This window comes from Ceratotherium simum, chromosome 23 (genome assembly GCF_057802395.1).
Source record: "Ceratotherium simum simum isolate JZ-2026a chromosome 23, ASM5780239v1, whole genome shotgun sequence".
Lineage (NCBI taxonomy): Eukaryota > Metazoa > Chordata > Mammalia > Perissodactyla > Rhinocerotidae > Ceratotherium > Ceratotherium simum.
The window spans coordinates 39,602,049-39,628,444 of record NC_141922.1 but is presented as its reverse complement, the minus strand read 5'-3'; the positions used below and the strand labels follow the sequence as shown (position 1 = coordinate 39,628,444).

Here is a 26,396-nt window from a genome sequence, read left to right as displayed (position 1 = left end):
AGAAGACATATTAATTAAATAAGTCATAAAATTTGTTTATATATGTTCTGATAGGGTAAGGAGTAGATATTTTTGGAAAATATAGCAAGGAGACCATTGTGAGCACCTTTTATCTGTGACTTGCCATGATACGTATTTGCTAAAACTGTTACCACAAAAGTTAGACTACCTGAGTTTGAATCCTGGCTCTCCCACTTAGTGGAGATACAAGTTACTTGACTTCCCTGTTTCTCAGTTTCTCATTTATAAAATAAGAGCTTCCTTATAGAATTATTTTATTAAATATGTTAATGCACCGAAAAGACTTATAAAAGTGTCCTGTGCATAGTCAGTGCCCAGAAAATGAGCAGCTATTATTATCATTTACATTCATTTTCTCACATTCTCATAAAGTGATATTCTTTCTCATTCATTTAGTCATATATTTACTGACTATTCTTAAGTCCTGGTTAAAGGGAAGCAAAGTGAAATTGAGTCTCAAGGTTGCTTAACTAGCCTCGTTAAGGCATACATGTAGGAACTAGCAGAATTGGAATTTGTGTGTTCTCTAAGATTCAGTCTTCACATTTTAAAAATGAAAAGTAATCCTGATCTCACAGTTCTGTTGTGAGGCATAAATAAGAGCGTATGGGGCCGGCCCCGTGGCTTAGCTGTTAAGTGTGTGCGCTCCGCTACTGGCGGCCCGGGTTCGGATCCTGGGCGCGCACTGACGCACCGCTTCTCTGGCCACGCTGAGGCCGCGTCCCACATACAGCAACTAGAAGGATGTGCAACTATGACGTACAACTATCTACTGGGGCTTTGGGGGAAAAAAAGGAGGAGGATTGGCAATAGATGTTAGCTCAGAGCCAGTCTTCCTCAGCAAAAAGAGGAGGATTAGCATGGATGTTAGCTCAGGGCTGATCTTCCTCACCAAAAAAAAAAAAAAAAAAAAAGCAGCGTATGCAAAGACCCAGGCATTGTTTTTGAGACATTGTTATGTCTCCCTCTCATCCTCTGTGGAGAGATGTATTCGATAAAAAGGCCAGAAGAAAAAGCTATGGAAAATAGAAAGAAAACAAAGAGAACTGGATAATGCAAGATTAAATAAATGAGTTGACACTTTAGGGGAAGAAGTTTCATTTATAGTTTTAATGTAGCAGTAATACAAATATTACTTTGGGAAATTATTCATAGTATAATTAGAAAGAGTCTTGGATTGAGAGTTAAGGGATCGTGGTTCACATTTTTCCTCCACCACTAACCTAGTGCAACCCTGGGTGAGTCATTTGTAAAATGTGAATTATCATTACTGCCAACCTGTCAGTGTATTTGTGAGAATCCAGTATGATAGCGCGTGAAAGCTCATGGTGATAGTGGTGATAAAGACAGCAAAAAATAGTATCTTCCATTTATTGAGGGCTTGTTAACTGCCGGGCCTGGTGCTTTGTTTTTTACATTAATTATCTTGTTTTAATACTTTAACCTTCTGAGGTAAATACTATTATTTTCCCTTTTATTAATTTTTAATGCAACATTTGATATTTACGAAGGGATTTATGTAACATATATTTGTTATAAAACAACCCTCTGAGTAACTAGAACATTAATGGTAGTTTGCTTTCATCAATGTGCTTTTTCCTACTTCATCCCCTGGCTTCCTCTTAGAGTTAACTGTTATGTTAAATTTTATTATTCAATTGCTTAAAAAAAAGTTGTGCTATAAAAAGGAATGAAGTACTGATACATGCTACAACATAGTTGAACCTTGAAAACATTATGCTAAGTGAAAGAAGCCAGACACAGAGGGTGTCTATTGTATGATTCCATATATATGAATTGTGCAGAATAGGCAAATCTTTATAGACAGAAAGTAGATTAGTGATTGCTTAGGAATTGGAGAAGGGGGGGCTCACTGAGGGGAATGGAGGGGCATAGCTAAAGTTTCTTTTTTGAGGTGATGAGAAAGTTTTAAAATTGATTGTGGTAATGGTTGCACAACAATGTCAGTGTACTAAATGCTACTGTTGTACTCTTTAAATTAGTTAATGTTTATGTTACATGAATTTTACCTCAATAAAAAAAGTTTTGTCAGGTGTGAATGTATAATAAATAATATATTTAGATACATGTATTTTTGAGCTTTGTAAAAATAGTATTGTCTGTGTTGTCTTTTGAGGTTCGCTGTTGCATGTTGTTGTAGATCACTGATTTTTACTTATGAATAATATTATACTGTTTAAATATGCCAAAACTTAATTATCTGTTCTCCTGATGGATGGGTATTTGGGATGTTTCCAGATTTTTGTTATTAGAAACACTGCTGTTATGAATCTTTTGGTACGTATCATTTTTTGTTGTTGTTGTTGAGGAAGATCGGCCCTGAGCTAACATCTGCCAATCCTCCTCTTTTTGCCGAGGAAGATTGGCCCTGGGCTAACATCCATGCCCATCTTCCTCCACTTTATATGGGATGCCTCCACAGCATGGCTTGCCAAGCGGTGTGTCGGTGCGCGCCCGGGATCCGAACCGGTGAACCCCGGGCTGCCGCAGCGCAGCGCGCACTTAACTGCTTGCGCCACTGGGCTGGCTCCTGTACATATCTTTTGATGCATGTGTGTAAGCGTTTCTTTAGGACATATACTTAGGAGAGGGTTTGTTAGATGGGAGGGTATGTAAATATTCACATTTTCAAAATAATGCCAAATCATTTTCCAGAGTTCTTGTTAGGTAGACATAATTATTATCCCCATTTTATAGATTAAATTACAACACATTATCTAAAGTAAGTACCAGAACTAGAATTCATTTTGTAAGCTTTTAAAAGATAGTTGCTGTTATATTTAGTTTTTAAGAAAAAATATTTTCAAAGCTTAATAATTTCCTCTCACTGAATCATAATTTTCTAGAAGTTCCTTAAAATATGACTGCTTTATGTTTTATAGCATAATGAATAAGAAGATGCACTCTGGAGTGAGGTTGCCAGAGTTTGAATTACAACTTTGCTCTTTATAAACTGTTTAACATTAGACAGATTATTCACCCTTATTGTGCCTCAGTTTTCACATCTTTTAAACAGAGCCATATAAATATTATAAGAGATAATGGATGTAAAAGACTTAGTGTAGTGTCTAATGGCAAATACTCAGTAAATTATTATTAAGAGAGGGAAGGAAGTATCTAGAGGGTTTCTTTCGTTTCTAGTCCTACTATTATAATTTCTTTAACTTGTGTACATGTATATAATATCAGTAGCTAAATCATTTATATGCTGTGTAAAATGAAATAATATGGCAAGTTTGTGTATTTTTTCAACTAACAAATTTGAAATTTATTTGGTAATAAAACTTTACTGTTTCCACACGTGCATACTTTTTAGTTTTTACTTCTTAAAAACTCAAGTACAAAAAAAGAAAAGAACATTAAGGTTGAATTAGTTAGAAGTGGCAGGATACACTCAGAAATAGTGTTAACAAAGAATGGACGAGAGCATATTTTATTGTTTTGAAGATTCCCATGGCCATCACATGTGGGTAGCTGCTAACTTAAAATCACTGATCAAGAAGATTTGGGCCTGATATTTACCTAGGAATTGCTTGTTAGTTAGGAATAAAACTACTTGTTTGCTAAAGATCTCATTTTCTAGTTTGATACTTTACCAGCATTTTTATTCTTACCTTGAAAGCAAACTTTATACTGTTATTGATAATTTGGTCATTTCTTCTTTAGTTTTTATTTAAAGCAGTGTTGTCCACTAGAATTTTGTGTGATGATGGAAATGTTTTATGTCTTTACTGTTCAGTACTGTAGCCACTAGCCACATGTGGCTATTGAGCACTTGAAATGTGGCTATTGCAACCAAGGACCTGAAATTTTATTTTTTTTTATTTTTTATTTTTTTATTTTAGTTTTTTGTGAGGAAGATTGGCTCTGAGCTAACATCCGTTGCTAATCCTCCTCTTTTTGCTGAGGAAGATTAGCCCTGAGCTAACATCTGTGCCCATCTTCCTTTATTTTACATGTGGGATGCCGCCACACATGGGCTGAGTGGTGCATTGATCCACCCTGGGGATCCGAACCGGCGAACCCTGGGCCACCGAAGCCGAGTGCACAAACTCAACCACTATGCCACTGGGCCAGCCCCCTGAAATTTTATTTTTATATAATTTTAATTCATATATAATATTGAATAGCCACATATCACTGGTAACTACCATATTGGAGAGTAGCAGTAAGTTTTTTAGTGTAAAATAAATATTAAATGGCTGACTGTTACAATGTTATTTTTAATGTGGTTTCTCAAGAATTTTATTTTAGTATTTAATATCTCCTTGCTGATAGCAAAATCTTGTGAAAATTTTTCATAAATTTTATCTTAAATGTGTATTTAGGTGTCAAGCAAATTGTGGGCAGGCTACTTCATTTTTTGGCTTCTTTTGGTTCTTCATACCTAAAATGGGGATTATTGTGCCTATTTTATAAGGTTGTTGGAAGATTTAAATGATATAATAAATGAGAAGTTCTTTGCATAGCTTCTGGCATCATGTATTAAATGCTCTATTAATCTTATTTTTACTACTATTTTTATTACTATTTGTGCTAATAAATAATAGTTGCCTTTTTTCTCTAACTTTACTTTTTACTTAAAATGTTTTTCTTTTCTTTTTAGCAACTGATCTGGTGCTGAGAAAGGTTATCAATTTTTGCGACTGTACAGTTTGTCTTGATAAGCGAAATGCTAGTGGTAAAATAGAATTTTACCAGGACCCGTTATTATACAAATGTTCCTTCAGAACTCGTCTGCATTTTACGTATGATAACCTAAATTCCAAGATGCCGTCTGTTATTAAAGTAGGTGTTTCTTTTTCTAGTAGTTGAGTTGCATGTCTCCATTTTGTTTATTGGCTCTTGTGCATGCTAATTATTATTAAAAAATAAGGAAGAAATTAACCTTATAGATATATATACTATTAGTTTTTGTAAAAAGGTTTTATTTATATTTACAACTTTTCTGTTATTTATTATATATTTATAACTTCATTATGTGTGCTAGTAAAGATATTTTGGGGACAACTTTTTTTTTCTGTGACTGTAGTTTCCTTTTTAGTTTGTCCAGCTGTTCATTAGTGTTTTTCTCTTCAAGTAAATGGAGGAGATTATACAAAAAAGTGTATTTCTACTCACAGTGGACTGAATATCAATCTATATTTTAATCCTTGTAATTTGTTTAGCATGATCTGATAACTATAGTTATTGTCCCTTCTCTTTCTTAGATAACTTTATAAGGCTTAATTTGCTAACCTAATGTCTTAGTTTATTGGTTCAGGAAATTTTAACTTTTTATCTGTGGTTTCAAAATGCAATTAAAATCTTAGGCTATGCGAGTTTTTCAGGTAATGTCTTTTGATACATGTGAAAATTTGTTGTTCTCTGAGGTATTGGTATATATTTTCAGTATTTAGTCTGTAACTGTAAATCTTGTGTTCTTTTATTACATAACAGTTTTCTAAACATCTGTCTATCTTTGAAAAAGAATTCACACAGTGACTTGTCATCTTAACTTTTACTGCAAAATGAATTTTTATTGTTGAATTACATGCTTTTCAATACTAAAGTTCTATAATGGAAAAGTTGGCCCTAACACTGGTATTGACTACTGTGCCTGTTTGAATTAACTTCTTTGGCAAAGATAGGCATGGAAAAGTATTAATTCAACAATATTGATGCCTCTGTCCCAGGATAATGGGCTTTTTTTCTTTAGCTCTGAATCGGCTAGTAAAATTGGGGAATGTTAAGGCTTAAGTTCAAGATACATTTTGAAAACAAGTAATGGATACATGTAAGCCTTACTATATAAAATAATCCAGTTGATCATTAGTACAAATTAAATTATACATTCTAGGATGTGGCTAAATTAGAGGCAAGAAAAAATAAATGAATTTGAAAACTTAGTGTTGCCATGTAGGTTTGTGTTCTTAAAATTGATTAGCCATGACAGTTCCTTGTAAAGAGCACCTTAATATAAATAAGCTTGTTGACATATAGTTTTTGATTCTGGTAATCACCAAATATAAGATACCATTATGTTCAAGTGAAATCAAATTTTGAGTTTTTTATTAATACTATCGTGGTGTAAGATTTGCCGTTTTGAGTTAGACCCATTATTCTTCCAACTCCTAGTCCTAGGAAATATGTATTAAATGGACATGGTTAACTTCATTGATTACCTTCAAGTTGGGGAATTTCCAAAAATGTTCCAGATAGCCTAATTATTTGTTTAAGCCTCTCACGTATGTTTGTTTAAGTGGATTTTGAATTTATTTATTTATATTTGGATAGGCTTTTTATAATTTTCTATCTTTTGTGAGAAATAAACATGTCCTAGAGATTGTAAAGATAATATGGGTATATAATTTATTTCATATTTCCCCTATTTTTGAAAATTTACTTTTTTTTTTTTTCCAATATTTCAGAGGAATGAAAGTCTGCATATAAATCTTTGACCATATCTTTGGTTAATTCCTTAGGAACGATTTCTGTAATCGCAAATTTTTCATTAATGGTTTTAAACTTTTTTAAGGTCTGTGATATGTATTGCAAAATTGGTTCGAGAAAGGTTTAATCAGTATATATGCTCGTGAACATTAAGGGGAGTACCTGTATTACACTCTTCTGATCCTTAAATATCATCATGTTAAAAAAATTGCCAACTTGTTGAGCAAAATATAATATAGTCATGCGCTGCATAATGATGTTTCGATCAGCGATGGACCGCTTATATGACGGTGGTCCTGTAAGATTAGTACCATGTAACCTAGGTGTGTAGTAGGCTATACCATCTAGATTTGTGTAAGTACACTCCATGATGGTTGCACAAGGACAAAATCACCCAATGACGTATCTGTCAGAATGTATCCCCGTTGTTAATTGACACATGACTGTATATATTTTGATTAACACTTGATTATTAGTGAAGTTAGATTTTTGAAAAGATGTTCACTGGCCATTTGGTTTTTGAAAAATCCATTCAGGTTCTTGGTCCATTTTTCTGTTGGGGATTACTCTCACTGATTTTAAAGATATTTTAGATGTATGTACATATATAGCATATATAAAATATCTTATATATTAAAGATATACATGTGTTTGTGTATATAATATTATATATATGTGTGTGTGTGTATATATATATATATATATAAAGGATTGATTCTTTGTCATTGGTTTTGCTAAGCCTGCTTATCATTGGTGCTATTGGTGCCATACAATATTTAAAAGGATGTGGCAGAAAATCTCAAATTAAGAAGAGTTTGGTAGGCCTGCACTGCACACTCCATCCCTCACTTCCCCCTGCCCCAGTTTCTTACTTCTTCATGGTCTATTCAGTGTATGATTTTTAGGTCATTTTTGAGAAACCTGTACCCATATTTGAACATGGCATTTTACACCCCCCTCATATAACTTTCTTCCCCTTCAAATACAATTTTTTGTGCCTTTAGCCCTAAAAATATGATGATTACCATTACTTCTTTTTCATGTTTCGTAGACACTCAAATACCAGTTAGTCAAAATAAACCTTCCAAGAGACTTGACTTTATGGCTTAATTGATTTTATTCCATGTTTATATAACAGCAGGAAACCATTACACTGAGGCTGTGTTTATATTCCATTGATGTCTCTTTCTATAAGGAGAACTTTGATTGACTGCTATATATCCTATTTGTTAGTAATTAATCTTCTTTCTTATGGTTGATTCATGTTATAAATTTTATGTTATGTTTAAATCTCTTATTTAAAATTTGTTTGAAAAACTTTCTTGAACATATATTTCTCTTGGTTTTCTGTATTTGACAATAAAAATTTTATGTCCATACTTCTATAGTTATGTTAGTTAATTTCCCACTTAACATATGTTTTTAGGATGTGTATGTATTCTTTTTGGTTAATAAAGCTGGAAAGGGTGATTAAAGTTTTACTAAAATGGTATCATGAAACTTTTATTTTTTGTTGTGACGGAGATCTTTCTGGTTTTGGGGGGGATACTATCATACTCTTAATGTTATATATAGATTGGGTATTTTTGTTACATAACTTTCTGGAAAAGTTGTCTAGATATTTGGTGTGACTATATCTTTTCATTATCATTTCTGTTTGCATTTATATAATTGGCTTAATATAGTTTCTTTCTAAAGTTTATTGATCATCATAGCAAAATTTGATTTAATTCCTAAAATTTTAGAGTAAACTGTTATTTTGACTTACATATTAGAAATGTTTGGGACATTACTGTTTCTCTTATGGTATTCCATTTCAAGACTTTTAACATTTCTCTGCTTATGTGAAAAGGTACACCCTTTGAGCATGCTTTTGTTCATGTTTTTGTTTTTTCAAAATACAGATTCATACCTTAGTAGAGAGTTTGAAACTTTCTATCACAGATCAACAACTGCCTATGTTTATCCGTGTAATGCAACTTGGGATTGCTCTTTACTATGGAGAAATAGGCAATTTTAAAGATGGGGAAACAGAAGATCCTACCTGTCACAATAAAGATATGTTAGGAAACGTTACAGGTAAATATAACAAAAACTTTATTTTAGAACTATTGTTCTTGCAAAGTGTTTTCACCATTGTGAAAATTTAAAAAATACATTGAGTTTTGCAATGTCCTAGTGTGATGGGATGATTTTATTTTGGTTGTTTGACACTACTTTGATTTTTTTTCTTTTCTACATGCTGGATGCTATTCTGATTTTCTTTTTTATACATGCAAAAAATAATATTTCTAGTAGGTATAAGTGTTCAGAATGTACATTATGTGAAAGTTGAGATTTTTATCTCAACCTCAAGATTTCTTAGTAAATTATAGTTTGGTAATTTTTCTGCAAAGCCTCACCAAGAGTTATTGTAACTAATTAATTGAGTTATGTGTTCTTAATACTTAATTATTATATGTAATTATAATGAACCATTATAATTAATTATACTTAAGTAATTGACTATATGCTTTATTGGAGGATACCTGGTTAATTAGAGCCTTAATTAATGGAGTATATGCTTCATTGAAGGATACCTAGTTGGTTAACTTCAGTTACTCAATTCATTGTACTTTTACTAAAGCCGACTGTACTTAAGCCATTATTGTTGATATTGTGGGAAAATACAGAGATAAAAATATGTGTTCTCTTCCCTTAAAATCTTAAGATACAATGGAGTGGACAGAGATGTGAATAGTTAGTTAAGTATGATGCATAGTAGAATGATAGGATATTTGATTAAACAGAGGTATGAATGATCTGAAGTAGAAAGATGATGAAAGGAATGATTGACTTTGACTTGTCCTTGGGCCTGAGACTCAGGAAGAATTTGTAGATGGTTAATTTTCATAGTTAGAGGCTTTAGAAAAGGGCATTTAAAATGTAGGAATAAATAACCCAATTGAAAAATGGGCAGGGCTAGCCCCAGGCCAGCCAGGCCTAGTGGTTAAGTTCAAGGCGCCCCGCTTCAGCGGCCTGGGTTCAGTTGCTGGGTGTGGACCTACATCACTCGTCTGTCAGTGGCCATGATGTGGCGGTGGCTCACATACAAAAAGAGGAAGATTGTTAACAGATGTTAGCTCAGGGCTAATCTTCCTCAAGCAAAAAAGAGGAAAATTGGCAACAGATGTTACATCAGGACGAATCTTCCTCAGCCAAAAAAAAAAAAAAAAAAAGAAAAATGGGCAAAAGACTTAAATAGACGTTTATCCAAAAAAGATACACAAATGGCCAACAAGCACGTGTAAAAAGATGCTCAACATCATTAGGCATGAAGGGGAATGCAAATGAAAACTACAGTGAGATAACCACTTCATAGCCACTAGCATGGCTATAATCAAAAAGATACAAAAATAACAAGTGTTGGCAAGGATGTGGAGAAATTGGAACTCTTAAATGTTGCTTGGGAATGTAAAATGGTTTAGTCGCTTTAGAAAACAATCTGGGTCCTCAAAAAGTTGAACCTGAGTTGCCATATGACCCAGCAATTTCACTCCTAGGTGTATATGCAAGAGAATTGATAACAAATGTCCACATAAAAACTTGTATGTAAATGTTCATGGCAGCATTAATCATAATAACCAAAAAGCGAAGCAGCCCAAATGTTCGTCAGCTGATGAATGGATAAACAATTCTGGTATATCTATACATTGGAATTTTATTCAGCCATACAAAGGAATGAAATACTGATATATGCTGCAACATGATGAACTTTGAAAATATCTTAAATGAAAGCATCTAGTCAAAAAGGAACAAACTCATTGTATGATTCCATTTGTGTGAAATGTCCCTTAAAGGCAATTCCTTAGAAGCAGAAAGTAGTTTAGTAACCAGGGCCTGGAGGGAGGAGGGAGTGGAAAGTGACTGCTAATGGGTAGAGGTTTTCTTTTTGGAGTGATGAAAACATTCTAAAATTAGATAGTGACAATGGTTGCACAACTTTGTGACTATATTAAAAACGATTGACTTGTATACTTTTAAAGACGAAATTTTATAGTATTTCAATTATAGCTTATTTAAAAAATCCTATCACATTAAAAAAAAGCTTATGGAACAACGTTAATAAGCATAAGTAGATCTAGAACATACCTTTATTTCATACTAGACAGTGAATTCATGTTAGGCAATGAACTCCTGAGACAGAACAATGTGTAATACCTAAAACAAAATCTAACAGATATAAGGTACTCAATTCATTTTTTTCCAAATGCTATGACAAATTTCAAATATATCGAAAGGTTGAAAGTATTATGCATTGGATACCGACATGCTCATCATCCAGATTTTACAATTTGCTTTGTTACATTTGCTTTATCCCATTTCTGTTCATCTGACATCTCTCTCTCCATCAGTTCAACCAATGTTTTTGATGCTTTTCAAAGTATGTTACAGATATGAGTACACTTCACCCCTAGACTTCAGCAGCATATCATTAACTGGAGTTTATATTTATTAATAGTTCTTTTTATTTTTTTGAAGGTTAAATTTACAAAGTGAAATGCATAAATCTTAAGTATACTATTCAACAGGTTTTGAGAAATGTGTACACCTGTGTAACATAAAACACCACGAATTATAGATCAGTAACGTCTCAAAAAATTCTCTCATGACCCTTTGCAGTCATTCCCCACCTCCTTCCACTCAGGAAAACACTTTTCTGAATTTTTTTAAAAACCATAGATTAGTTTTGCTGATTCTAGAATTTCACATAAATGGAATCATACAGTATGTACTCTCTTGTGAAAGGATTCTTTCACTATGCATATTTTTTACTTTTAATTTTTTTTTCACTTTTTTAAAGACTTTATTTTTTTAGAGCAGTTTTAGGTTCACGGCAAAATTGAGGGGTAGGTACAGAGATTTTGCATATACTCCCTGCCCTCCCTGCCCTCACACATCCCCTCTTACTTTTGTTACAATTGATGAACCTACATTGACACATCATTATCACCCAGAGTCTGTAGTTTATGGTTTGCTCTTGGTGTTGTATATTCTATGGGTTTGAATAAATGTATAATGACATGTATTCATCATTATAGTATCATACAGAGTATTTTCACTGCCCTAAAGGCATAATATTTTGGGGATTCATCTATGTTGTTGTATATATCGGTAGTTCTTTCCTTTTTATTGCTAGGTACATTGTATGAGTATACCATATGAATATTCCATAGTTTATTTAGTCATGCTCCTGTTGATGGATGCTTGGGCTGTTTCCAGTTTCAGCTATTATAAATCTATTTTGAACATTGTTCTACAAGTCTCTTGTAGACGTGTACTGTTCTTTTTCTTGGGTAAATACTTAAGAGTGGAATTGTGTGTTTAGTTGTCTTTTTTTTTTTTTTTTTTGTGAGGAAGACCGGCCCAGAGCTAACATCCGATGCCAATCTTCATCTTTTTGCTGAGGAAGATTGGCCCTGGGCTAACATCCGTGCCCATCTTCCTCTACTTTATATTGGACGCCACCACAGCATGGCTTGACAAGCGGCGTGTCCGTGCGCGCCTGGGATCCGAACCTGCGAACCCCGGGCCGCAGAAGTGGAGCATGGGCACTTAACCATTGTGCCACCAGGCCGGCCCCTGTCTTTTTTTATTTTAAAGAAATTATCACACCTTTTTTCCAAAATGGTTGTGCCATTTTACATCCCCCTCAACAATGTATGCGAGTTCCAATTGTTCCACATCCTTGCCAACATTTGGTGTTGTCAGTCTTTTTTTACTTTTTGTCATTGTGATGGACATATTGTGGTGTTTCATTGTGGTTTTAATTTGCATTTCCCTGATAAGTAGTTATTTTGAACTTGTTCATGTGGTTATTGATATATCTACCTTTGTGAAGTATATGTAACTATTTGCTTATTTTAAAACCTTTTTGGGTCTCATTACTGATTTGTGGTTCTTTATATATTCTGAATTCAAGTCCTTTGTCATATACATGTTTTGGCAATATTTTTTGCCAGTCTGTGACTTACCTAATTAGTTTTTTAGTAAGTGTTTCTTGACCAGAGTTTTAAATTTTGATGAAAAGTAATTTTCAAATTTTTCTTTATAGCCTTTGTTTTCTGTGGTCTAAGAAGGTGGGTTTTTTTGTGTGTTAAAAAAAGGAGGAAGCAACTCCACTATTTGCTTCCAGAGGAGTCGGAATTAGTTTTCTCATCTGTCTAAAGCAGGAATCCTTAACCTTTTATTGTTTGCACTGTGGATTCCTTTGACACTCTGGTAAACCCAATGAAACTCTTCTCAGAAGATTTTAGGCATCCTAATTTTGATATGCCTTTGTGTCTTTTCTTCCTGTTACTTGTGCTTGGAATACATTAAGGTTTTTAGGTCTGTGGGTTTGCAGTTTTCATATATACTTAGAAAAATTTGGGGTATCATTTCTTCAAATATCTTTTTTAGTTCCTCTTTCTCCTCCTTTGGGGACTCCAATTACATATATATTAGATTGCTTGAAGTTCAACAGAGCTCTTTGATGCTCTGTTCATGTTTTTTTTAGCTTTTTCCTTCTATTTTCTGTTTCATTTTTGATAGTTTCTATTTCTGCTCAAATTCACTAATCTTCTGTATCTAATCTGCTATTAATCCCACCTAGTTTATATTTCATCTCAGATACAGTATTTTTCATCTCTAGAAATTCAATTTGGATTTTTAAAAAAATATGTCTTTATATCTCTCCTTATTTATGCTTTCTTGAATATTGCATTTTGTTTATGTAGCTGTTTTAGTCCTTGCTTACTAATGCTATGAACTGTGTCATTCCTCGGTCTTTTTCTATTGACTAACTTTTTTCCTCATTCTGTGTTATATTTTCCTGCTTCTTACATGCACGATAATTTTTTTGTGTGTGTGAGGAAGATCGGCCCTCAGCTAACATCTGTTGCCAATCCTCCTCTTTTTGCTTGAGGAAGATTGTCCCTGAGCTAACATCTGTGCCAATCTTCTCCCATTTTGTACGTGGGACTCCACCACAGCATGGCTTGATGAGCGGTGTGTAGGTCTGTGCCCAGGATCTGAACCCGCAAACCCTGGGCTGCTGAAGTGGAGCTCACGAACTTAACCAGTACGCTACCGGGCCGGCCCTGTGCCCAATCATTTTTAATTAGATGCTAGACATTATGAATTTTATCTTGTTGGGTGCTGGATATTTTTGTATTCTAGCAAACAATGTAGTTACTTGGAAACAATTTAATTCACTTGTCTTGCTTTAAAGGTTTTTTAGATGGTATCAGAGCAACCATTAGCTTAAGCCCAGTTTTGTCTCACTACTGAGACAATTACCCTTTTGAGTCCTTTGCCTGATGCCCTGTGAACTAAAGTGTTTTTTTTTTTTTTTGAGGAAGATTAGCCCAGAGCTAACATCTGTTGCCAATCCGCCCCCTTTTTTTTCCTGAGGAAGATTGGCCCTGGGCTAACTAACATCCATGCCTGTCTTCCTCTACTTTATATGGGATGCTGCCACAGCATGGCTTGATAAGTGGTACGCTAGTCCGCGCCCAGGATCTGAACCCATGAACCCTGGGCTGCCAAAGTGGAGTGCACGAACCTAACCACTACACCACTGGGCTGGGCCCTAAAGATTTTTTTTCTTGCTTGCTGGTGGGAACACAGACTATTCCAAATTCTGTATAAGTCTTAGGGATCGTCCCTTTGCTCCTTTGTGGTGGTTCTTTTCATGGCCTCAGTAGTTTCCTTACATGAAACTGATTAATAGTCAACTGAGAACTGGAGCAGGACCCTCTGCAGATCTCAGGAGCTCTCTCTCTGGGCAAGTATTTCCTGTTTGGTACTCTGCCCTGCAAACTCTAGCCTAAGACCTTAGTCTCCCTGGACTCACTACTCTGTCTTCTCTTATAAGGAGTCTGCCCAGCTCTGCTTGGATACACTCTTTCTTGGCTGTGGCTTAGGAACCGATTCCAGGAAGTAAACCTGAGACAATCATAGAGCTCACTTCTCTTGTTTCTCATCTCTCAGGACTCACTGGTCTCCAGAGCCTGATAACCATTATTCCATATATTTTGTATTTTTTGTTGTTGTTTTATATGTGCTTCTATGTTAAGACATTAAATAATGAAATATAGCAAAAGTCTAATAGCTGTCATAGTTTCACAGTATGTGTAATGTGTGTAAATGATATTTTGAGATAACTTCACAGCTGTTATTTGGTTTATCTGTGATTTCTATTTGTTTTAGAGTTGAAAGTACTGCTGATGCAACTGTGGTTTGTTATCTACATTCCTAATTAAAAGAATGCTACGTATTAGTTAAATACTTAATATGTATTTTTCCATTGAAATTCATGGGTTTCCTAAATTCTATCAAAGGGCCACGGATTGAGATACACTGTTCCAAAGGAAAAGAGTATTTTAGGAAATTCTGACCGTTTTAGGAAATTCTGACCAGGGATCAAGGAAATACTTTTTTATTTTCCAGGCCCTAATTCATTCTTTTTGCAAGGCAGTGAGGAATGATTTGGAACTTTGAAAGCATCTTTCATCAAAATCCCTCTTTTTAATTAATATTAAGTATAAATTATAGTGACCAATTTCTCAGATCTCTCTTAGTGATGTTTGTTTCTTTTGTTTCAAAAAATCAAGCAGTGGATACCCTTTCTGTTTTAATGATTTAGACAAGAGAGGTCCAGAGGCTGGCTCTGTGGGCCCAACCTGGTCACTGCTTCCTGGGTTGAGGTGACCTGACTACTTGTTTTATAACCGAGACGATATTCATTGATGATGTCCAATTTGAGGTCTTATTAGGCTTTATTTACTCCCCATAGAAACTTATATAATGTTTATGGTTAAACTGCAAGATATAAAGATTATGCAAACCATTTTCTGGATTTATAACTTTTACAATTTGTTTTGAAGTAAGATGGCTAAGATCTCTTGGTACTATATTTTAGGTACTCAAATTTCTACTTATCAAGTCTTTTACTTACTAGATGAAAGAAGGTAAATGGCCATGTGTTGTAGTGTATAAGTGTACGATGTTCCAAGAGTCTCCTGTCATAAGGATTAAAAAAGTTACGAAGGGGGCCGGCCCCATGGCTTAGTGGTTGGGTGCGCGCGCTCTGCTACTGGTGGCCCGGGTTCGGATCCAGGGCGCGCACCGACATGCCACTTCTCTGGCTGTGCTGAGGCTACGTCCCACATACAGCAACTAGAAGGATGTGCAACTGTGATATACAACTATCTACTGGGGCTTTGGGGGAAAACAAAAGGAGGAGGATTGGCAATAGATGTTAGCTCAGAGCCGGTCTTCCTCAGCAAAAAAAAAAGAGGAGGATTAGCATGGATGTTAGCTCAGGGCTGATCTTCCTCACACAGACAAAAAAAAGTTATGAAGTTTTTCTAGGCAGAAAAGCTAGAATTGGATCTGAATGAGGATAATATTTAATGGAGTGTGTGTATTTATAGATTTATCTCTGAAGAGTAGATATGCTTGAATCTACTGGAGACTGCTTATACCATGAATTTTTTTAAAAGTAACTTTTTTCCTAAATTCCATGATGATATGCCTCTTTTGTTTGTATTGTTAGAATAGTGTTAAGGGTTTCTGATGGAGTTTGTTTTTATGAAGATGGAATAAGTTAGAGTGGTTGGAATCTAAATCCTTAGTCTGCCATTTTGTAACCAAATAAAAGTTTTTTGCTATGATTTTTTTCATCTGAGGAATAGGAAAGATACTAATTTATGTCACCTGCTAATAAGAAAGAGTCACCAACACTATTATTTTTCTTAATTACATGTAAGAATAATTTTATTGTAACATTTACATTCATCCTTTGGGATAATTCTTTTTTTGAGGGGGTGCATTTTGCCTAGGAGCACTTGCTGTTCTCTTTCTTTCTTGGGTGCATCAGGAAATCAAGAACTTTTCTTGGATCTTTCTGATGTTATGTTTCTGAGAAAATTCAGTTTTTCATCACTTTAGCCCTATTTGTGGGAGGTAGTTTCTTTGTTGTGGTTTTTTTAAATTGAGTAAAATGCTATTGAATGTATTTATCCTTTGTACTTATCAAATACATTTAAAATTATGTGACAAACTCCTCCCCATATAGCCTTAATTGTGGACTGTGAAAGGAGATTGACACAGTACAACATATAGAAACTTGAAAGTGGTAATGCTAAATAATAATAAGCAATGTGGGATTTGTTCATACTTTATATTTAGAAAGAAGAATGTGGGAGAAACATTTTTATAGAATTTACGTTCCTAATTTTCCTCTTAGTTAAATCCTCGATTTATTTAAAATGACTTTATTTTGATTGATAGGTGCTGAAGATGAAACAAGAATAGATATGCAGTATCCTTCTCAGTACAAAGGCCAAGAGTTGTATTCAGAGCAAGAGGATGAGCAGCCACAGGGATGGGTGTCCTGGGCCTGGTCATTTGTGCCTGCAATTGTGAGTTATGATGATGGTGAGGAAGACTACCTTGGGAATGATCCTGCATCAACCACCCATCAGCAAAAAGCACAAACTTTGAAGGATCCTGTTGTTTCTATAGGATTTTATTGTACAAAGGCAACTGTGACTTTCAAAGTAGGTTTCCTTTTTCTTGCTGTTCATCTCTCTCTCAACTTTAATGCTTGAATTTTGATTTCTAGTAAGGATCTAGCTTAAAGTTTGTTTTATAGTCAGTAGATATAAGATAGAGTCTAACAGTTGTTGCTTTATAAAATTATATGTCCCCTCATTGGAAATCTTTGAATTTTGATCTCTTTCTAAGGCCTTTTCCACTTTCCTTTTTTATCAGCTTCGTGGAAAGTTTTTCTCTCTCTACTGGATCTTTCAATTGACATATAAGGATGCCTTAATATTTCCATTAAAAAAGAAATGCACATAAAAAATCTCCTGTGAATTCATATACCCCTCCAGCTACTGTTTCATATCTATAGCTCAAACTATTCCTATATAACTGAATGGCTCTTTTTTACTTGAATAATATGTAACAATATGTGAGATTATTCTGAAGCCTGGTAGGACGGGAATATAGACTTCAGGATGGCCAAAAAGTGCTCTCTTTCATTACAGAATTTCTTTAAAGGGTTATTTATATATAGTTTCTCTCTTTGCTCACCTCTCTTTCACTCTTGAAGACAATCCAATTTCTTATCTAGGTTCTCATTTAACTGTTTTTCAGCAGTGTTTATCATACTTTGACCACTTCCTCCATTAACAAATGTGTGTAAAAGATATACTCAAAAGAGATTATGTAATAGGTATTTTCAGATTAAAGAATAATAAAGTGAACACCCTTTTATTTTAAGAAATATAAAATTACTAGTACTTTGGCACTCCTTGTGTGTTCTTCGTTGATCATATATTGTCATCTCTGCCCCTCAAATATAATCCAACCTTAATTTGGGGTCATTTATTCCTTGGCTTTTTCTAATAGTATTACCACACATGTAATATTCCTAACAGTATCTAATTCATCAACAAATATATATTAGTGCCATCTATGTGCCAGGCACTGTTCTGTCTCTAGAGATATCACAGTTAACAGATCAGATATAAATCCCTGCCACTTAAAATGTAAATTATTATTAAAAAAAATAAGGTATATAGTATACCCGTTGATGCTAAGGGCTATGTAGAAAAAATAAAGAGAGAAGAGGAATAGTGAATGCTTCCACTAGAGGGGAGGGGATTATGCAATTTAAAATTGGGCGATCAGGGAATGCCTCAATGGGAAGGGGATATTTAAGCAAAGACCTGTGAAAGAGGAAGCTTTGTAGATACGTGGGATTGAACATTCTAGAAATAGAAAATGTAAAGGCCCCAAAAGTTCAAGGAACAGCAAGGAGGCCAGTGGGGCCAGAGCAAAGTGAGCTAATGTGGAAGTAGTACAAAATCAGGTCAGAGAGATAATAGAGTTGGGAGAGGTCCATAAATTGTAAAACCGTGTCATTAGTTAATACATCTTTTAAAAAATTTGAAACACTTATATCTCTCTTAAGATTTCTCTAGGGGAAATATGTTGATATTTAGGAAGAAAAACATTAGAATTCATTGTTCAGCTTGGATTTGAAGAATGTATGGAATTAATTTGTGGTTCATATTTTGGGCAGAAAATAAGGTCAGGTTTCTACATTAGCATTCTGAACAGTTGATACCAATCCAACAAAATCATGCCAAATTATATGTAGCATTTTTTTAATAATGTTGAAAATTGTTCTTGTAATGTTTGAGTCCTTTTAATCAATTAATTGCTTTTTCTCTACAATAATTGTAGACAGCTGAAGGGTGATCAAGTTTAAAATATTCAGTTTTACCTCAGCATTTTAGATTATAGAATTGTTTTTTTTAAAACAGAAACATTGCATATACCAGTTCTAGAAGCATCCAAGAAATAGGGCTTGTATAATAAACTCTTTGTTATAAAAAATGAGAATAAGTAGTTGATTCTCAGTATAAAGAGGTTATCATGTTTAAAATTATAACTTTTCAGTTCAGTAAGTTCAATGTAACCTAAGGTAAATTTTTTTTTTTTTTTAATGTGATCTTTGACTTTGTATTTAGGTTTGAAGAATATATCCATTTCACAAGAATAAGAGTCGTCGTATCATAGCAAACATGGGCAGAGTACCTTTTTTAAAAAATAACATCTTTATATTGGAATAGTTCTAGATTTACAGAAAAGTTGCAAACATAGTACAGAGAGTTCACATGTACTCCCTATACAGTATCCCCTATTGTTAATGTCTTACGCTGTCATTTGTCAAAACTAGGAAGCCAACATTGGTGCATTACTTTTAAATTCCAGACTTTAATTGAGTTTCATAGTGTCCTTTTTCTGTAACATGATCCAAACCAGGATACCACATTGCATTTAGAAAAATACATTTTAAAAATAATTTAAATTATCTAATTTTTGGATGCATACAAATAATATGTTGTAAGTTTCATAGGCGCAAAAATTTTTTTTTGTCAACATCTAGATTAGTACTTTTATCTAGCAGGCACTCAGTAAGTACTTGCATGATTGAATGAGTCTGTGAGGCACACAATGAGACACGTACTTTGAAAGTAAAAACCTGTGAACCTGCTTCTCTCAGAACTAGAAAAAGTTTTGTTGAATCTATTGTGTTTTTTGACAGTTTTCTTTTTGATTACAAAGGGAGAAATCTTGGAAATGCTCGAACTAAACCTGGTTGAATTTATTAGGGAATATAGAAATGAATTGAGGTTAAAATCTGTGTATATTTTTGGCAAAATATATCAGCCATTTTATGACTATGGGACTGTTATAGCTATATAGCTTTCGCTTTTTTAAGCAATGTTAAGAATAAGGAGTTAAATAAAAATAAAGTGGCATTTAAATTCTCTATATCAGCTTAGACTAGCATATTCAACCTTTATACCATGGATAATCTGTTACAGCTGTTTTTGTTGCACCTGTTTTCCTGCTTAATAATTAAATTTCCTGAATCTTAAAATTGGCCTTGTTTCCATCAATTCATCGTAATAATGACAGTTTATTGCCATTTAATACTAATTTGACTTACTTAATATTCTTATGTTGTTTCTTAGCTCACTGAAATGCAAGCCGAGAGTAGTTATTACAGCCCTCAGAAAGTAAAATCTAAAGAAGTATTGTGTTGGGAACAAGAAGGAACTACAGTTGAGGTAATCTTTCAACATTGAACATATATTTTTTAAATCTTTTGAATGGTCCTTAATGTTAATATTTAATAAATACAGGTTTTTATCATAAGTAGTATGTTTGAAAATATATTTATAGTTTTATATTTGTATTTTAGTGGTCAGTAGTATTGGTTAAAATAATTATTCACTTAACAAAGGTTTTACAGTAATATACAACATTAATTCTTTCATTTAACTTTCATATGTTCATATGTTTCATATGTACATTCATATGTTTGTGTGGATTAATGTTCCTGAAGTGCCAGTCGTTGAGGATACAAAGGTTTGAGGATATGGAGACAAGTAAGATGTTTCTTACCTTAAGAGGGTTTATGATCTGAGGAGAATAAATTTGGAAAGGCCATAATCCTGAAGATGTTCCAACTAATTTAGAAATTGTACAAGGAAAGCCTTTAATATTTTTATGAGATTCAAGTTCTTAGTTCTGTTTCCTTTCTTTTATAGGCCCTTATGATGGGAGAGCCTTTCTTTGATTGCCAGATTGGTTTTGTAGGTTGCAGAGCCATGTGCCTTAAAGGAATCATGGGTGTTAAAGATTTTGAAGAGAATATGAGTAGAAGTGAAACCGTAAGTCAAAATTTCCCCTTTCCCCCCTTTTTTTGGATAGAATGCCGGGATAATGAAGTGCTTATTGAAGTGTTTAACCATACCAAAAAATCTGTTAGACTACATATATCTTTGGCTTGAGAGAGGAACTTGACTGTTTTCCCCTATAAGAAATTATAGAGCTCAGGGGAATTTAGAAAGTTGGTAGCACTTAACACCTGGACAGTAGTTCCAAATACTTTCCAATTCATAAATGTTTCTTCTTTCTTGTTTATGGCAGCTACTTGGAGTTCCTTTTTGGTTTGTTAAAATGTTTTTTGCCAAAATAGGCAGTGAAAATGGAGACAGCATTCCTTGCCTTTTTACAGGACTTCAAGTTGTAGTGATTTCTATGGACTACTGAATGGGTGTTATAAAACCAAGGTTTTATTTTCTTTAACAGCCTAATGATTTTTCCTCCTGTTCAAAAGTTTTGCATTTATTTTCAGGAAGCCTGTTTCTTCATTTGTGGTGAAAATTTGAGTATGAAAGGTTTGACATACCTTACAAATTCATTGTTTGATTACCGAAGCCCAGAAAATAATGGTACTCGTGCAGAATTTATCTTGGATGCAGCTCATCATAAGGTAAGAGAACATAAATTTGAGCCAAATTCTAGGCTGTGACACTGTGTGTGAGTACTTGTGATTGCCATCTTTCTTCTCAAGTAATATATTCTGATTGCTAGTTGTTTATTGAAACATTTAGAATGTTTTCATCTAGCTTCTACATCTACAGAGGTTTGAGGAGTGCACAAAGGTTTCTACTTTTATATAGTGTGTAGCCACAGTTAGTTTATCCATTCCCTACTTTTAAAATAGTCATGGAGGAAACATGTAGAATTTTCTCTCTTAATTTGAGTTACTTTTAGGGTGTGAGATTAATGGGAAGAGATGGAGAATTTCACGTTTTACTACGTATATGTCTTAGTATTGTTTAAATTTTTCATATAAGATTATATTAATGTACTTTTTATGGAATAAATTTAAAAATTCAAAAAACGTTACCTGAAGATTAGTATAATAGTATAATTTACATTTTAACTCTTTTCACTACAGACTTAGTTTTACAGTGGAAAGTAAAAAATTTAATTTTGACCTGCATAATTAACATACATTTTAAATATTTTAGTGTATCTTTAGTGTTTGAACTGTTTCATAAGTGTACTGAAATATTTAAGGATTAACTTTATTTGAGAGTGTACATTATTAGACAGTTTTGTGATGGTGATAAAGGTCAAGAGTGTATTATGCTACTCCATTATAGGTATTCATTAACCAGACATTATTGATAAAGTAGTCAAAATGTCTAGTAGAATTATGGATGTCCGTTTGTGTGGTGTATAGTAGAGGTAACATTACCTTTTCTTAGAAGTGAATCCTTTGGATAACCTCTGTTCTTTTGTTTTGATAATCCGTAGAGTTGATACACATTGTCCATAAGGATGTGTGTCTGATTCTTGACCTATCAGGTTTTAAACTCAAAAGTCTCTTCTGTATAATGTGTGTTCTGTTTGCTTTGCTTTGTTGGCAGGAGACATACACTGAGATAGCTGGAATGCAAAGGTTTGGGGCTTTTTACATGGATTACCTGTATACAATGGAGAATACTGGTGGCAAAGGTACTGGTTTCTTTCTTTTATGTTTGCTTTTCCTTGAATAACAGAAACAAAGCCTTCTTTGGAATCACTTGTTCCTTGACTGGTTGTACTCGGTTACATCAGATTACCTTCTGTTACTTTGAGGTATGGTTTAATTTTAATATCATGTTAGAATTTCCGTAGATTCTTGACATTTTTAATCCTTTCTTTGTGTAGCTGATTGAAAAGATAATTCTATAATTAACTAGAATTAGTTCTCATATGTACCAAATATTAAAATTTTGATACATTAAATTTCATATTACATTAAGTTGTCAAAAAGCTAAAGTTTTCCTTTTCTATATTAAATACATTTTGAAGTTATATAGATCTTTTTGTTAAAAAGAGTTTGTTGTTTCAAGCAGAAAAGTAGAAATAAATTCCTCTGGAAACTATAGACACACATTTTTTGTTAGCACTGTGGAGTCAATTCCGACTCCTAGCAACCCTGTGTACAGCAGAGCGGAACCTTGCCCAATCTTTTTGCCCTATCCTCTCACCCTCTGGTGCTATATAAGACAATGCTGTGCTTTTATTCATAGGGTTTTCATGGCCAGTTTTTTCAGAAGTGGGTGGCCAGGTTCTTGTTCTTAGTCTGTCTTAGTTGGAGGCTCCGATGAAAGTCCGCCATGGGTGACCCTACTGGTATTTGAAATACCAGTGGCATAGGTTTCAGCATCACAGCAACATGCAGCTGCCACAGTATGACAACCAACAGATGGGTGGTTTGGTTCTGTGACCAGGAAATGAACCCAGGTCTCGGTGAGAGCACCGAATCTTAACCACTAGACCACTAGGGTTGGCTATGGACTAATAGTCTTTTATTATTGTATTATGTTTTAGTCTTATTTTATTATGTTAGCAATCAAATGATGTTTTCAAAAATTTAACTATTTGATATTTTATGTGCACATCAATGTACTATGTTGTGCTTACTATTCCAATCTTTTTTTCATATTGAAAGCTTAGTGAAAGTAGGTTCACCATTTTTTAATTTTTCATATTTTAATAAATGATTTCTATGTTTTAAGTGATTAGTTAGATATTGTGAATGCAAAGAAGACCAAAGCATTTCTTAAGAAACCAATAAGTAGTGTTTAACTGTGCACTTAAATACGTGATCATAATATAGCATGTTAAGAACAGTAGTATAAATAGAGAGCTAAGAGACGTCCACATAAGAAAGTGACTGCTGTTGTCTGTGGGGTTGAAGACTTCACAGAGGAGTTGATTTTGAAGGATCATTAAGTTTTTTTAGATGAAAACAGAAAAAAGAGCAGTAATTTTCTGCTTCCTCCTTTTAAAAAATTTTTTTTTCTTTTTTATTGAAGTAACACTGGTTTATAACATTATGTAAATTTCAGGTGTACATCATTATATTTCAATTTCTGTGTAGACTATGTCATGTTCACCACCCAAAAAATAACTACCATTTGTTACTGTGCACATGTGCCCTACTGCCTCTTTCTCCCTCCTCCCTCCTCACGTCCCCTCTGGTAACCACCAATCTAATCTCTGTATCTTTGTGTTTGTTGTTGTTTTTATCTTCTACTTATGAGAGAAATCATACAATGTTTGACTTTCTCCTTCTGAGTTATTTTGGTTAGCATAATACTCTCAGGGTCTATCCATGTTGTTGCAAATGGCAAGGTTTCATCTTTTTTATGGTTGAATAGTATTCCATTGTGTATATGTACCACATCTTCTTTATTCATTCATCCATTGCCGGGCACTTAAGGTTGTTTCCAGTTCTTGACTATTGTGAATAATGCTCCAGTGAACATAGGGGTGCAGATGTCTTTACACATTCGTGTTTTCGTGCTCTTTGGATAAATACCCAGCAGTGGAATAGCTGGATCATATGATAGTCCTATTCTTAATTTTTTGAGGAATCTCCATGCTGTTTTCCATAGTGGCTGCACTAGTTTTGTAATGCATTTCTAAATGTTGGTGTTCTCATTGGTCAAACCTTGGATTCCCTTCTTTCCCTAAACTCTTTCCTGAAGTAGTCTCATTCTTTTCCGTGAATTTAAGCCCCGTCTGTATTTGTTGATGCTCATATTTGTATTTTTAGTCCAGACTATTTCTTTAAGGTTTAGAATTAAATATTCAATGCATACTTGACATTTGCACTCTCTCAAAAATACCTCAAAACTGAATATGTCCAAAATTGAATTAATATCCCTGTGACCACCTACAGCTTTTCTCCTATTTTCTATCTTCTCTTCTTGGAAAATTGTTCTGTCATCTTCTACTTGCTCAAGCCAAAACCTAGGAATCATCATGGCACACTGCTTCTCTCCTCGCGTGCAATCCATCAGCGCATTTTGTCAAATTTTATTTCTAAAATCTATCTTGAATTCATCCACTTCTTGTAAGCTCTGCTCTTATCAGTGTCATTCAGTCTGTCATCTCTAGATTCTAATAGCTTTTTTACTGACTTCCTGCTTCTGTTCTTGCCCTTTTGTAATCCGTACTGGAATCAGATTAGTTTACTTCTGTGCTTAAAATCCTCACTGCCTTTGCATTGCTTTATCTAAAAATAAAATTTAAATAGTTTATCAGATTTTGGTCTTGAGTTACTTGGTGGATAGTGATAACCGCTAACGAAGATAGAGTTAAGAAAGGAAAATTTTTGGAGGAAAAGATGTGTTTTGAGGTACCTGTGGACTTTGAGGTTGAGATATTCAGTAGCCAGTTAGATGTATGAAAGTGCAGTTCAGAAGTCTATGTTTGAAAAACTTTGCAAATTGTTATAGTGCTGTAGTTGCCAAATGTAAGCTGGTAGATTTCCTCTTGTTCAGTGTAATGTCCTATGTATGTGCTATGGATTCGATGTCTTCTGAGGAGGTGGAGTATACAGTAGTTGCCTTTCAAGTAAGGAAAACCTAGTGCTTAAAATTTCATTTGTACATATGCTGCTTCTATAGTTTTTAAAAGATAGAAACATGATTTTTATTTGCTAGGGTGCTTACATATTTTCTGTCTGAGAAGCTGGTAGTTTAACTTTTGAATTTTTCATATTTTCCATTTCTGTGACTAGTATACAATGTTATAGATATCTTAGTCCTTAGTGCCTTTTTTTGACAAAATGTTAGATCATATAACATACAAACAGAAAAGTTCTATACATTTATGTGCAGAATAACAAAAAATTATAAAGTAAGCACCTATGTATTCTCCACACAAGCCAAGAAATAAAACCATGTTAGCATCTGATAAGCCTTCCTTTTCTATCACACTCTCCTCCCTCCCTCCCTAGAGGAAACTGCTATTCAGAGATTTGTGGTAATCACTTTCTTGCTTTTGGTTTACCACTTAACACATCTACTTTCCCAATTGTGCAAGCAGATAATTTTTTTTGAGAAAATATAAAATTCCACTGTTAATGTAACTTGTGAATGTCAGATGTACTTTAAAAATGTATTCATTCCCTCTATAATCTGTTCATTTATTCCTTGCCTGCTTTTAGGTAGCTGTGCTCATATGTTTGTTTCTCATTGTGAATCTATATTCACTTATGATGTAGTGATGGTGATAATAATAGCTAATATTTATCGAATGGTTTTAAATGGAAGGTGCTGTTCTAGGTATTTTAAATGTATTAGCTTATATTTAATCCTCATAATAACCCTATAAGATAGATAACATTATCCTCATTTTACAGATGAGGAAACAGCCAGTCCTATACAGGTTAAGTAACTTGGCCAAGATCACACACCTATTATGTGGGATTTGAACCCAGCCAGTCTGACTCTACAGCCTGCATTCATAATTACTGTGTTCAGATTTTCTTCTTTCTTGGATTGCTTGAAACAAGAAATCTGTAGAATTTTTAGTGTTTGTGAACCTAAGAAAAGTAGTTAGAATTTTTGTGAGAGATTAATTTTAAACATTTTAAAGAAATATTTTATCTAAAATTCTTGGTTTGTTGTGACATTTATTTGTTTCTTTAGTCCAAATTATCAAAAAGTGCCCTAAAT

At 33.9% G+C, this 26,396-nt stretch overlaps 1 protein-coding gene across 5 annotated transcripts in view; it reads left to right on the top strand.

Annotated features, from left to right (window-relative positions):
- The window catches only part of VPS13B (vacuolar protein sorting 13 homolog B), a 741,189-nt gene that overhangs the window by 64,852 nt on the left and 649,941 nt on the right, over window positions 1-26,396 (top strand). For all 5 annotated transcript variants that reach the window (XM_087447588.1, XM_087447586.1, XM_087447584.1 and 2 more), the window contains exons 6-12: window positions 4,649-4,830; window positions 8,379-8,553; window positions 16,792-17,060; window positions 20,055-20,150; window positions 20,634-20,756; window positions 21,224-21,361; window positions 22,308-22,395. In XM_087447588.1, coding sequence (XP_087303714.1) covers window positions 4,649-4,830; window positions 8,379-8,553; window positions 16,792-17,060; window positions 20,055-20,150; window positions 20,634-20,756; window positions 21,224-21,361; window positions 22,308-22,395 — 1,071 coding nt within the window. The remainder of the gene's footprint in view (window positions 1-4,648; window positions 4,831-8,378; window positions 8,554-16,791; window positions 17,061-20,054; window positions 20,151-20,633; window positions 20,757-21,223; window positions 21,362-22,307; window positions 22,396-26,396) is intronic.